The sequence below is a fragment of the Herpailurus yagouaroundi genome, unplaced genomic scaffold, assembly GCF_014898765.1.
Source record: "Herpailurus yagouaroundi ecotype Mexico unplaced genomic scaffold, PumYag 198, whole genome shotgun sequence".
Lineage (NCBI taxonomy): Eukaryota > Metazoa > Chordata > Mammalia > Carnivora > Felidae > Herpailurus > Herpailurus yagouaroundi.
In genome coordinates this window covers 23,132,489-23,147,328 of record NW_024412429.1, presented here as the reverse complement: position 1 = coordinate 23,147,328, position 14,840 = coordinate 23,132,489, and the positions used below count along the sequence as shown (strand labels likewise).

General features: G+C 40.3%; 1 protein-coding gene across 3 annotated transcripts in view; it reads right to left on the bottom strand.

The window, feature by feature from the left end:
• Positions 1-14,840, bottom strand: part of ADAT2 (adenosine deaminase tRNA specific 2) — a 49,170-nt gene that overhangs the window by 14,600 nt on the left and 19,730 nt on the right. For 2 of the 3 annotated variants that reach the window (XM_040449007.1, XM_040449009.1), the window contains exons 3-5: positions 12,215-12,365; positions 10,161-10,267; positions 5,393-5,465 (exon numbers count right to left, since the gene is read on the bottom strand). In XM_040449007.1, the coding sequence (XP_040304941.1) occupies positions 5,393-5,465; positions 10,161-10,267; positions 12,215-12,365 (331 nt within the window). Of the gene's footprint in view, positions 1-4,966; positions 5,264-5,392; positions 5,466-10,160; positions 10,268-12,214; positions 12,366-14,840 lie in introns of those variants that run through there. The other variant, XM_040449010.1, reaches the window with a different exon arrangement.

Genomic DNA, 14,840 nt, shown 5'->3' with positions numbered 1-14,840 from the left:
ATTTTAAAAGCAGCAGTGCTTAAAACATTTTAAGTCTAGATGTCTCTATGGAAACCCAAGAGAATTCTGCTTTTATGGCCAATGACTACCTACCTAAATTATACATCCTATTGGATTACTACAGGTAATCCCTGAAACCAGAAACATCTCAGACCTGTTTTTCCAGAAATCTCTCTTATCAGATATAATTAAATTGATCTAAGTATTAGTTTTACTGAGATCAGGAGAGAAAGAAGTTATTTATTTGAGGCTTCCTTTTAATTTTTAGTAAGACGTCCTCATTTAAAATATTCTTGGGGTGCTTAGTTGGCTCAGTCAGAGCATGTGACTCTTGATCTTGGAGTCATGAGTTCAAGCCCCACGTTGGGTATAAATAAATAAATAAATAAATAAAGCTTTAAAAAATAATAAAACATTCTTATTACAAAAAGAATTTTGTGAATTTCAGCAGACATAATAAAAAAGAAAGATTGCAATCAAATAACCTAACAGTTGCTTTGCAATTGAGATCACTGACTTCATCTCCTTCTTTCCACTAATGTCAAATGCATTTTCTTTTACAAATTTAAGTTTCTCAGGGCACCTGGGTGGCTCAGTCGGTTAAGTGCCCAACTTCTCTCAGGTCATGATCTCACAGTTCATGGGTTCGAGCTCCACGTCAGGCTCTGTGCTGGAAGCTCAGAGCTTGGAGCCTACTTTGGATTCTGTATCTCCCTTTCTCTGCCCCTCACCCACTCACGCTCTGTCTCTCTCTCTCTCTCTCAAAAATAAACATAAAAAAAAAAATTTAAGTTTCTCTCCTTGGACTTATTATTCATTGCAAGGGAGGAAAAAAAATTATTATATAGTGTAGAAATCAGGTAATCAAAACTATCCAGGTGACCAAAATTAACATCACCAGTGAGGACTTCATGGCCTTTGGGTGTCTTCAGATGTGATATTCTGAGAATATAAAATCACCTAAAACACATAACCTGAATCCAATCATGAGAAAACACCATTATTAAAAAAAGAGAAAGGGCGCCTGGGTGGGTCAGTCGGTTAAGCGTCCGATTTCAGCTCAGGTCATGATCTCACAGTCTGTGGATTCGAGCCCCACATCAGGTTCTGTGCTGGAGCTTGGAGCTTGGAGCCTGCTAAGGATTCTGTATATCCTTCTCTCTCTGTCCCTCCCCAGCTTGTGCTCCCTCTCTGTCTCTCAAAAGTAAATAAATAAACATTTAAAAAAAATTTTTTTTTAAAAGAAAAGTTGATAGGGGCAGGGCAGAATGATTTTTAAAATGTCAGTGTCATAAAAGGCCAAGAGAAGCCATGGAAGTGTTCTAGATTCAAATAAGCTGAAGATACATGGCAATTAAATAAGATATCTGACCCTAGAATCTTCCAATATGGCAGGAGAGATGGGGAAAATTCTCTAAAGGACACTATGGGGTCAACTGACAATATTAGAATACAAACAGTATATTAGATAAAAGTATTATATTAATGTTAAAAAATAGAACTATCCTATGACCCAGCAATTGCACTACTAGGTACTTATCCAAGGGATACAGGTATGCTGTTCTGAAGAGGCACATACACCCCAATGTTTATAGCAGTGCTATCAACAATAGTCAAAGTATGGAAAGGGCCCAAATGTCTATCAACAGATGAATGGATAAATAAGATGTGGTATATACACATACACACATACATACAATGGAGTATTACTCAGCAATCAGAAAGAATGAAATCTTGCCATTTGCAACAACATGGATGGAACTAGAAGGCATTATGCTAAGCGAAATTAGAGAAAGACAAGTATCGTATAACTTCACTCATATGTGGAATTTAAGATACAAAACAGATGAACATAAGGGAAGAGAAGCAAAAATAACATAAAAACAGGGAGGGGGACAAAACATAAGAGACTTTTAAGTATAGAGAACAAACTGAGGGTTACTGGAGGGGTTGTGGGTGGGGGGCTGGGCTAAATGGTTAGGGACATTAAGGAAGACACTGGTTGGGATGAGCACTGAGTGTTAGACATAAGGGATGAATCACTGGAATCTACTCCTGAAAGCATTATTGCACTATATGCTAACTAACTTGGATGTAAATTAAAAAAAAAAAAAAAAGTATTGTATTAATGTTAAATATGCTGAAGCCAATAACTATACTATGATTACATAAGAGAATATCCTATGCTTAGGAAATACAGAAACATTTCAGGGCAAAGGGTCATGATGTGTGATGTAACTTTCTACCAAATGGGTCAGAAGAACAATTATATACATTCATACATACATCTAGATAGATAGATAAATAGATTGGGAAAGAGCGAGAATAAATACAGCCAATGATAAAGCTAAAGGTATAAATTGTTAAATTATTAGTTGGTAAGTTTGAGATTATTTGCAAATAGAAAACTTAAAGAAAAATTAACAGTTCTTGCCTACGCCTAAGTTGGCATTCTTGGCTATCTGTTTTCCCTCCATAATATTCCAAATGCAACACAGGAAGAGATGCTTGTGCCAAGTAACAAGAAAGTGGAAAGATATTTTAACATAATTTTTTATCAGTGATTGAAGCTTGCCAAAGCATTACACACCATCCGTTCTCCGCCGAGTCCATTGCAAAGACCAGCAAACACTGGCTACTCTAGCAACTTAGATGCAATCATTTCCTACTAATTCCTCCAAACAGGGCCTTGGTTCTAAAACCTTCTCATATCCTACAACTTCCAGAATCATCCCATGCACAGAACAAGTCTCTCAGCTAGTCTTTTAGACAGGCACTAATGTCAATCAATTGGATTCAATCTTTTGAACTGGACCATCCCAATATTTTAAGCCATGTCTAAGTAGCTGGAGATGTGGAACTCAGGAGGCAGCATTACATCATCATATATCCAAAACTCTCCACCAATTTGAAACTGCCATCAGAATCCCATAGTCTCAATGTCCATGACCTCACAATGTTCCTATATCAGCACTGGAGGTGCTGAGCTCCAACCCGCAATGTGCCATCTAAAATGATTACTTCCCCAAAAGCAGTAGAGGGAACAATGCCTAAGACCAAAAACATAGGAAAGACTTTTCTATAAGGTCATCACTGGAGACAGAATCAAAAGGTTATTATTATTCAATAAAGTTATTTAACAAATATTTACCAAGAACCTACTTGATAGCCAGACTTACTGGTACTTACTGGTACCAGAGGAAAGATTCCAGGTTTTTTGTCTACAAATAATCCCTGAGAAAACGATGATATGAAGACATTAAGTGCAATCAAGTCTGCTTGCAGAAAAGCATAAGAAGCCAGAAATGAATCATGACCAACTGCAAAAAGGAATCAACTAGTCAAAGCACTAAAGTTTAATGAGAAGATAATTTTTAAAGTAGGTGAAATTGAAGACAAGTTACATGTAACATTATTATAAATTTAAAAATCATGCATATTCTTCTCCATCAAATTTCTCAAATGCAGTTAAAAACACACACGTACAAAACCAAGCAATTATAAATCTTCTGAAGCATGTAACTGTGATTAGCTGCTACTCTCAGCAATATAAAAATACTTTCACCACAATTACATTCCAGCCTGTAATGTAATTCAAAACAAACAAGTCAGACATCACTCAAATGGCAGAACCAACAAATGCAGATGCTTTGCATCAAGGAAATGAATCCACTGAAGAAATGCAACAGGAGCCTGGAGCTGGGCTTCTGGTGGAACAGTGAGGCCCCCTTCTGGGCAGACGCAGAGCACCCCAGTGTGGTTCTTCTACAGAGCTGTTTTTCCATGGGTGCCAACCCTTAGTGTGGTCAGAAAGTATTGAGTGTCTGGGACTTCCGGCTGGGGAGACCCTTCCCAGGGTTGTGTGCCCATTTTTCAATTTTAGGTTTTAAATTCTAAGTCTGGACTTTTATAAAAAGAAATAACAATTTGATTTCAGAGTAAATAAAGCCATTCTATTTAATCATGCAACCAGCAGTCCCAACACCAAATGGCACACCCATCCCCTGTTCTCTTCTTGTTGCCATGACCCTTAAGACCCTCTAACGTACTGTATAATCTATCAGGCGTATTATCTGTCTCCCCCTGCTAGAATATCAGCTCCATGAGGGCAGGATTCATCATTTTGCTCACTGATTTGATGAACAAATGGAGCTTGGCATAGTGTAGCTGCTTGCTAATAAAGAAGGAATTGTCTCATTTCTGCTTTTATCTTTTAAGAAAATATTCATCTTCATCTTCAAAGAAGGCATAAGGTTTTATTATAGCAATATGCTATAATTTAAAAATGACACGTACTTGTTTTTAAATTATAGCAATATGCTATAATTTAAAAATGACACGTACTTGTTTTTAAAAGTATGCATTTTCTCGAACTGCTTTATAAAAGCAAAAAGAAATCAGTTCTGAGGCACACACAATCATAATCTATATGTATACAACTCATAGACAAATTCCAAGAAAGTCACAGGCCCTCATCGCTTCTTGGCCTTTTGGCTAAGATCAAGTGTAGAAAGTCACGGGCCCTAGGGGCGCCTGGGTGGCGCAGTCGGTTGAGCGTCCGACTTCAGCCAGGTCACGATCTCGCGGTCCATGAGTTCGAGCCCCGCGTCGGGCTCTGGGCTGATGGCTCAGAGCCTGGAGCCTGCTTCCGGTTCTGTGTCTCCCTCTCTCTCTGCCCCTCCCCCGTTCATGCTCTGTCTCTCTCTGTCCCAAAAATAAATAAACGTTGAAAAAAAAAAAAAAAAAAAGAAAGTCACGGGCCCTCAACACCCTGGGAGGACACAGTAGCTGCAAAGAATGAAGGACCCGATTCTGAAAAGCCAGGCCGAAAGCAGGTGTCCACAGTGTGGCACACTCCAGTCCGGACACATGCCAGGTAACTGGGTCTGGATACACATTCACTGAAACTCAGGACTTTCCTGGCCCAGGCACAATGATTTTGGCAGGAAGAGCATGCACTGCTTACTAATTTCTAAAATTTCAATCTTTATTTTTATCCCCTTCTTACAATGTTCTTTAAGCTTATGGAAAAGCTAACCATTGTCAACAACTGTCAGACTTTTAAAAAGTGCTAATTTGTTCCCTGAACACAGCAAATAATGGGAGATAATTTTCCCACGGGTTGAGGGCACATATGAACGTATGATTCAATCATGTCAACAACTTTCAGTCCAAGAATGTCGTCAAGGGGCATCAATCAGCCTTCCCTCAGAACAAGTTCAAGGTTTCGGACATTCCTTTTTCCGAACTTTTGATTTTGGTGCTGTGAAAAGAATAGCAAAAAAAAAAAAAAAGAGAGAGAGAAAATGAAGAGGAGGGCCCATGTCAGACTCTGTTCACACAGCTTTGTCTTAAGTGAGGTTACATCATGTACAGCAAAGGGAAAACTGACCATTTGGATTTTCCTGTTTGTAGAAGGTCTTCAACATTTCCACTGCTTCCTCGGCCCGATATCCAGGAATGCACTGTTGAAATTAGAAGATTGAGGATGAATATCGCCCAATGAAACTGTGGCCTGTATCCCATACAAACAGCAATTGGGGGACAGCAGTGATGCAGGTAAGGAAGTACATTTCCAAGAGAATCAAGTACAGACTCAAACCGCGCTCCAGTCAACTATTATTTCTCAATCAACTACTATTGAAGTTACCAGCTATGTGATCTTGGGTACTGTGCCTCAGCTGCCTCATGCGTACAGTGTAGGTAATTACAGCACTTACCTCAGAAGGGTTTCAGGAAGAGTAAATAAGATTACATAAAATAACACCTGTTAAATACCTGACACATCATAAGAATTTGTTAAGCATCTGCTATGTTTTTCGACCCTTATTCACTGTTGCCCATTAAGCGTTTGATGCTATAGAGCTATAGTTGGTAGTCCGCAGCTAAAAATGATCAACTAAGTATGATTTTTATATTTTTAAAGGGTTGTAAAAAATTTAAAAAAGAAGAAGAAGAAGGAGGAGGAGGAGGAGGAGGAGGCGGCGGCGATGTGACACAGACGTGAGTGGCTCACAAAGGCTAACATATTTACTATTAGGCTCTTTACAGAAAAAAAAGTGTTGATCTTTACTGTAGTGGATGTTTTCGAAAGGATTTAATTGGATCTATCTTTGGTATCTAACTAGAGAGAAAAGATCGATTAAGTGAAAGAGTAAGAAATTACGATAATGGTAAGGAGTGAAATTATGTATAAAACACTACATGAGGATGAACCTTGAACTTGCCTTAAAGACAGCAATTATTTAAAGAGGCTGAACACAGCATTTCAGGGAAAGAGTAATAATGAGCTTGGGTTGTGGGAGGAATCCAACTAATGGGGGGTAGGGGGCCTATAGGTAAAGAAATTCAAGAGAGAAAAGGAGGTCAAAATATACAGGGCTTTGAAGGTGTGTTACACGAGTTTGAACTCGATATGCTGCATCCTTCTAAGATGCACGAAATGAAAAAATGAACAGAGACTCCATGGAGGCATACCCAGAAGCAGCTACTGGAGGGGAAGCAGCTAGTGAGTGCCAGCACAAGGGCCTGGCGAGCATGGTCTGCTGCTCAGAATGAACCTCCTTTTCCCTTCTGCCTTCAGTCAGCTCTTACCTGGACCTATGAAGCCTGAATAAACCTTCCCCATCAGAAGAAGACCTTTACGAGTTTAATGTTTTTAGATTGCACATATAAGAAGGATCATCAGGGGTACCTGGGTTAAGCGTCCAACTCTTGACTTTGTCTCAGGTCATGATCTCATGGTTTGTGAATTCAAGCCCCTCGTTGGGCTCTGTGCAGACAATATAGAGCCTGTGTGGGATTCCCTCTCTCCCTCTCTCTCTGCCCCTCCTACTTGTACACACACACCCTCTCTCTCTCAAAATAAATAAACTTAAAAAAAAAAAAAGATCATATAGTATTTGTCTTTCTCTGTTTGATTTCTTTCACTTGGCATAATGCCCTCAAGGTCCATTCATGTTGTCCTAAATGGCAGGATTTCCTTCTTTTTTATGGCTGAATAATATTCTATTGCATATGTATTAAAATATACATATTATATATTTATTATATATTATATATGTGCGTGTATACACACACACACACACACACACACACACACACACACACACACACACATATATATACAGAGAGAGAGAGAAAGAGAACATTCTAATTATAGAAGCAAAGAGTAGAATGGTAGTTGCCAGGGGTGGAGGGGTGGGGGTTGTGGAGAATGAAGAGACAGTGCAAAGGGTACAAACTTTCAACTATAAGGTAAGTTCTATAAGGTGAGGATCTAAGGAACAGCACAGTGACTATAGTTAACAACACTGTATTGTGTACTTAAAAGCTGTGAAGAGAATAGAGCTTAAATGTTCTGACCATAACAACAAAATGGTAATTATGTGAGGTGAATGGTGTGTTAACTAACTTTATTGTGGTAAACATTTCACAATCTATACGTCTAACAAATCATCTCACTGTACACCTTAAACTTCACACAATGTTATATGTCGATTACATCTCAGTAAAGCTGGGGGGAAAAATATCCCAATAACCTTCCTTTGACCCTGCCCCTCAAGCAAGCTACTACCCTGCTACTACCCTGCTGCTCCCACAGACTCCTGGCCATCACTTGTGTGGTTCTCGTTTCCTCTTCAATCTCATCCATGCTGGCTTGTGCTCCCAGATCTCCCAAGGGCCCCTACTGACCAAAACACTGGTTTCCTTTCCATTGTCCTCAACTCTCTGCAGTGGTGGAGACTACTGACCATTCTCGCTTCTTTTTAGAGCTCTCTCCTCCTTTGGCTTCTCTGTTCTCACAACCTTCTCAGACCATTCTAACCATGGTGGGTCAGTCCCATTCTCTTCACGCTACACTTTTTGTGCTCCTCAGAGCTCCCACCTCTCCTCATGTTCTCATGAGCACCAAACAAGCACAAAGCACTCTCCCCTCCTGTGAGGTCAAAGCAGTGGTCCTCCACCTTGGCTGCTCAGTGGAATCGACTGGGAACTCTCTGAAGAAAATACTAATATTCCACCTCCTCCACCCTCTCACCTTATACAGTTGGTCTGGGGCAGGGACCTCCCACAGGCACACTTAAAAAGCTCTACAATATGCAGTCTGGGATGAGACTCACTGAGTTACAGATGGAGAAGGAAATTGCATCACTCTAAGATACCAAGACAATATTTTCAACTATTCATTATAGCAATAAATTGTGACTTTAATAAAAAGCACACATTCTTATTAAAATAAACTTTTAAAAATGGAGCAGGTACGTATCATAAACAATCACTATCTTCTCTGAAAAGAATAGTTCTGCAGGTCTCCTCTATGAGCTTAATTCAGCTTATAATATAGCATTAAAGGATCAATGATTCTGCAATACAAAAACAGTATCCCACCTCCCACACCCGCCCCCCTACCTGAACCAACCAAATAAAGGAAGAAAACACAGGATCCAGAAGCCTAGGGTGTCAATGTTTCCTTAGAATTTCAAACACTTAAAAACAAAAACAACATAATTTGGCATCAGACCTGGAGATACGGCTTCAAATACTGGTCACTCCTTTCACTGGGACCAATTAGTCCAAGTACACACACTATGATCTTATTCTTTGGTTCAGAGAGATCAACTCTGTGCAGAGACGTATAAGAGAGGACTGTTTGGGCACTCAGCGTCACTGACGTGTTGGAGAGAAATTTTCTACCTATGTCTGATATCCAAGGGCTCATCCTTGTTCTGCCCAGGAGCTTTGAGAAATTCTTTAGATCTTTTTCATAAGTGAAGTACAGGGTCAGCAATTTACTTGCAAAGAGTTATGTAAATAAAACCTGAGCTACTAACAGAAGCGATTGGGAAAAATGAAATCACTTTGCACATTATTTTTTATTTTATTTATTTGAGAGACAGAGAGAGAGAGAGGATGCAAGTGAGCGAGGGAGGGCAGAGAGAGAGAGAGAGAGAGAGAAGCTGTGCTCATGCTCATCCAAAGTGGGGCCTGTGCTCCCCCAAAGCAGGGCACGAGCTCCCCCGAAGTGGGACTCGAGCTCACCCCATGTGGGGCTTGAACTCACGGGCCGTGAGGTCATGACCTGAGCCGAAACTGAGCCACCCAGGCACCCTGAAGATTTTTTTAATGGTCAAGCTGATAGTATTATTTATTCTCTGTTGTTCAATTATAATTTCTTTTCCGATGTGATGTTAAAAGTTATCTATTCTCAAATACACAGAAGTCGTTAGGAAAGCTAATGTTCAGCTGGAAAAACTCAAAATAGAATGTTTTCCAAAACTTGTTCTCAGTGGGATTCAGCCAAATTTAGCCCTTCATAGGTACTTGGTATTCTCCTAAGAATATCTGAGGTCTTGTAAGAATATCTGAGGTCTTTGAAGTTAACTGCCCACCATGTCAAGCCTTTGTTAAATACTTTTCATTTTAAAACATAATACTTCAGGATTAACTTTGGAGAAAAAAAAAAACATCACACCGGTTTATGAAAAACGATATGTATCTACAGGCCAAACTCGGAAATACAAATTCCCACTGCTCATAGCCTTAAACATAAACACTTGGGGAGAGGTGGCAAGATTAAAGGGAAAGTAGAATTTTTAAGGGAAAACAAAAACAATGTGGACCCTAGGGCCTGGGGGAAATTTCAGTACTGAAAAGGCAGGGGGAACAAATAATGAAAACACAGGTATTAATTGCTACACACCAAAAATGGTACATAGTGATAAAGCAAAATGATTGGCTAAGTGCAAAAATATTGTGTGTGCACTGTAAATAGCAGTACTGTTACTGACAGAGTCCAAGCTTCTCCTAAACTCAGTACAGCACAGAGCTGGGGACACGCACTGAGTGAAAATGCCAACTGTGACCACGTCTCCAAACATCCCTGAAGGTGTTGGTAAAGACTGTCAGGAGAGACACCCTGGAAGGTTGGGGACTTTCCTTCTGGAAAGGTTCTGTTAATTAAGAGAGCCAAGCACTTACCTGGAAATGATTACCTGTCATCTTATACTGAGGCATAAATGAACTTGACTAGTGGTCCCAGAGTCTGCCTGGTCCTAGCATGACTCTTTGGTATACTGACCACACTTGAACAATTCCTGAGCCCATACAGAAATCAAAGGAATGAGAAAGAAAGAGGAAACATTAGCAGGTCATATTACCTGAAATGGTCTCCCAGTATTTGGTAAATCAGCAGAGGCAATATTTAGAACAGAGCCACAACCACCAAATCGTTCGTTCTGACAGCCATATACCACCAGTGGAATTTATGGGAAAGAATTAAGGTCCCGAAGCCAATGTGCAGTTCAGGTGTGTACAGTGACAAGACCAGGGTAGGTTTATACCAGCCAGCCGGGAGAGGGAAGTTCAGGCTACTTTTAAAAAGTTAAGGGGCGCCTGGGTGGCGCAGTCGGATAAGCGTCCGACTTCGGCCAGGTCACGATCTCGCGGTCCGTGAGTTCGAGCCCCGCGTCAGGCTCTGGGCTGATGGCTCAGAGCCTGGAGCCTGTTTCCAATTCTGTGTCTCCCTCTCTCTCTGCCCCTCCCCCGTTCATGCTCTGTCTCTCTCTGTCCCAAAAATAAATAAACGTTGAAAAAAAAAAAAGTTAAGCGTAGGCTTAGTCTTAAAAATCAGACAATCCAGTTACACAAAAGAAGGAGGTCTAAAGGATTTAGGAACTAACATCTCACAACTGCAAATAATAAAAACCGAATACATGGTTACTAAATATTCACAGTTTGGTATTCTCTCTAGTCTTTCCTAACCTACTTTCTGTGAATCCATTAGGGAACTGGAGCCAGAAAGGAAGTAGGAATTTAATCCAGGGATTTGCACCTTTTAAAAATAGGATTGTTGGTGGCACCTGGGTGGCTCAGTCAGTTGAGCATCCGACTTCGGCTCAGGTCATGATCTCACAGTCCATGAGTTCCGGCCCCACATCAGGCTCTGTGCTGACAGCTCGGAGCCTGGAGCCTGCTTCGGATTCTGTGTCTCCCTCTCTCTCTGCCCCTCCCCCACTCATGCTCTGCTCTCTCTGTCTCTCAAAAATTAATAAATGTTAATTTTTTTAAATAATAATAAAAATAAATAAATACATAAAAATGGGATTGTTCCCTATTCTTTCCCCAAATAAAATGCAACATGTGCCCCAATATAAAACAGACTAAGGCTGAGCCACGCCATAAGTCAGGTTGGGGAGGGGCTAAGTAAGGGGACTCTAGTAAGTGGGGGCTAAGTAAGGGGACTCTAACTCCCCTTTTACAAAGTAAAGACTGTACATACATGTTATCATACTCAAAACCCTCTGTTATTTTTATTTTTTTTTTTTTTAATTTTTTTTTTTCAACGTTTATTTATTTTTGGGACAGAGAGAGACAGAGCATGAACGGGGGAGGGGCAGAGAGAGAGGGAGACACAGAATCGGAAACAGGCTCCAGGCTCTGAGCCATCGGCCCAGAGCCCGACGCGGGGCTCGAACTCACGGACCGCGAGATCGTGACCTGGCTGAAGTCGGCCGCCCAACCGACTGCGCCACCCAGGTGCCCCTGTTATTTTTAAAGTGATGAATTTTTTCACTCATACATAGCAAAATAAGTACATAAAAATGTGCATGTATGAAATTAAGTTTTTGAACTAGCAAATAATTTTTTAAAGATCTTAGAGACAAACTTGCTACACTCAGTATTTGTGTTGCTTACTATGAAAGACACAATTCAAAGAGTTTTTCATTCCCCATTTATTTATAATTACAGTATCATAAGTGATGTGTTTTTTTACCTGGTATTTACTCTGACTTAATACGTTTCATACATTGTAACAGGTACTCATGGCAAAAATAAACAAAAACATATAAACAGAAAGAAAAAATTTAAATCACCTATAATCTATTATCCAAAGGTGCATATTCTTCAGATCTTTCTCTGCACACAGTTTTATAATCTACTTTAATTTGTGATTTATCCTCCCACAGCAGTTTGTTAGCTCTTAGTGTCTTTCTCTAGTTCATTTGGTTAACAGTTTTACGTCTACTGACATAAAATGAAGTAATTTTGTTATTTAAAAATCTTTCCTAAATATTTTTTGGCCAAGGGGCACAATATTTTATAACTTGTTTCATAAGTCTGCTTTCACATATTACAAAGCAGGTTATGTGTCCGGCCATTTTCAAGTTTATAGGAAGGGCCCAAGACAGGAACTCACAAAGTCAAAGGATACTCATCAGGCGGAGAGCAGCTGCACACATAATACACGGCTCCACAGTGACATACAGCACGGTGTGTTCAAATACTTCAGAAGGACTCTTGCCACTTTGGTGGCACCAGTCCAGGGCCTGATCGATGGCCACCATTTCTGCATGTCGAGTAGCCTGGAAAAAGAGAGGTGCTTGCATCAACACGTAACTGTGTTTTACAAACACTCAAAAATAAGTACCCAACACGGGCCTAATGTTTCTGCCAATGTTTTAATGAGTAAGGGTTTCAGGGACACTCTTAGCAGTTGACAATGTATTCCCCGATTCAAGTACCATAGCTTCACCAATGCAAGACAGCGAATCTGAGATGCCATGTGATTTATGCTCTATTTTTATTTAAGTACCTAAGAACTTCAGGGGACGCTGTTTCAATTAAATGCCGCGGAGAATAGAAGTCTCAAAACAAAACAAAACAAAAAAAGAGTCCAGGGTTTATGAATACTCCAGGGGAAGCCTGAAGTCTTCACAAGCACGTGCTCCAATTTCAGATATTTTCAAGGCCATCCCTCACCTAACTCTAAGCGAATCCATATTTAGTTTACTGGAATGTCATCACTTCTATTTTCTTTGGAATGAGATTTAATATTCTGGCAGACTCTAGAGAAAACCAGAGATTTGGTATGAGTCTTGGATACCTCATGGGTGGTAGGAGAATGCAGGGGAAATCACACAGCATTTGGAAATACCCATACTTAACTCTGAATCCTGACTGTGGCCTCACTCATTATGTGGCCTTGGGCAAGTTACATAACTTCTCTAAGCCTTGGGTCCACCATGTGTAAAACAACGTATGCTGGCATGTAAACCTCATAAAACACTGAATTACATGAAGCAGATGTTGCACGCTATATATGTACTCTGCTATGCAGTAATTATTAATAACATTCAAGATGATCACACTTGTCAATAAACTTACGCTGATTGCTAAGAACAAGTCATTGTACTAAATCCTATGTGAGGTTAAAGAGTCTGTCCTCAACAAGTATAAAATCTGGTGAGGCAAACAGTTGCTAACCTGTGACACAGAGTAGGGTGTGGAAAATGGTGGCACAGTGGCCCAAGGTGCCGTGGAAGCTGGAGGCAGGTGGAAGCTATGCTGGTCCAGAATTATGAACTCAGAGCGTAAGGTATCTTAGAGAACTGGTTCCCAAACCTGCCTGCATACCAGACCTAACTGGGGAGCTTAAAAAGTTTCCCCAACTCCAGTGCTTTTTCAAAAATCAAATTCAGGGGTGCCTGGGTGGCTCAATTGGTTGAGCGCCCGACTTCGGCTCAGGTCATGATCTCACGGTTTGTGAGTTCGAGCCCCGCATCGGGCTCTGTGCTGACAGCTCAGAGCCTGGAGCCTGCTTCGGATTCTGTGTCTCCCTCTCTCTCTGCCCCTCCCCAACTCATGCTCTGTCTCTCTCTCTCTCTCTCTCTCTGTCAAAAATAAATAAACATTAAAAAAAATTTTTTTTTAATCAAATTCAGAATTACTGAATCAAGTCTCCCCAGAATTCTCTGTAAGCAACCGTTACACTGAATCACTGCAATCAACCTCTCTGTTAGTGTGCAGAGCCAGAAGCTAAGTCAGGACAAGTAGAAAACACACCGCTGGAAGAGGTGATGGCAGTGAAAGGCGTGGTGGTAGTATCAGAGCCAAAAGTAGGACTCGGGTCTCCTCATTGGGGGTTAAGAGTTTTTCTATGCTGCTTTATAGGGTAATCTTCTATAGGACACCGAATACCAAGATAAATGCAGGCTAATTTCAAGATACAGAAGAAACCCAGGTCATCGGAGGGATAGATGGATGATGTTACGGCATTCAAAGTTCTCATGTAAAGATACCATACTGAACCACAAAATGTAATTAGGGAGATAGGACAATCATTTAAAATACAGAATTCTACTCCTAGACAAGTATCTGTATATTCACTAATTGCTACATTATGCTTATTACTTCTCTCACAAATGTTTTGATAGCCACATAATAATTGCTTTGATGAATCTGGGTTCCTAGTTTGCATGTGCTCTTTTTTATTTTATTTTATTTTTTTATAGATATGATGGATAAACTTTAAATTTCCTACAGCACCATTACCAACATCAGCTTGTTCTCTAACTCCCAAGATCAAATAATAAAATCAAAGTCTGTGTGAGTGATGTTATGGTTATAACCTGTCCATGAGTCCAGCTAGTACTTCTTGTCATAAAATTATGACGGGGCACCTGGGTGGCTCAGTCGGTTAAGCGTCCAACTTCAGCTCAGGTCATGATCTCACAGTCCGTGAGTTCGAGCCCTGCATCGGGCTCTGTGCTGACAGCTCAGAGCCTGGAGCTTGCTTCAGATTCTGTGTCTCCCTCTCTCTCTGCCCCTCCCCTGCTCATGCTCTGTCTCTCTCTGTCTCAAAAATAAATAAAAACATTTAAAAATTATTTTGTTTTAATCATAAAATTATGACACACTGTTGTGATATCAAGAAGTATTGCCTCAATTCATGAACTCCTCAACCTAAGCACAATAATATAAAGGCACACAAGCTATTAAAGTGTACATGTAGGTTTAGAGACAGCAGGTGGTAGACTTTATCCCATGAATTCTCTAAT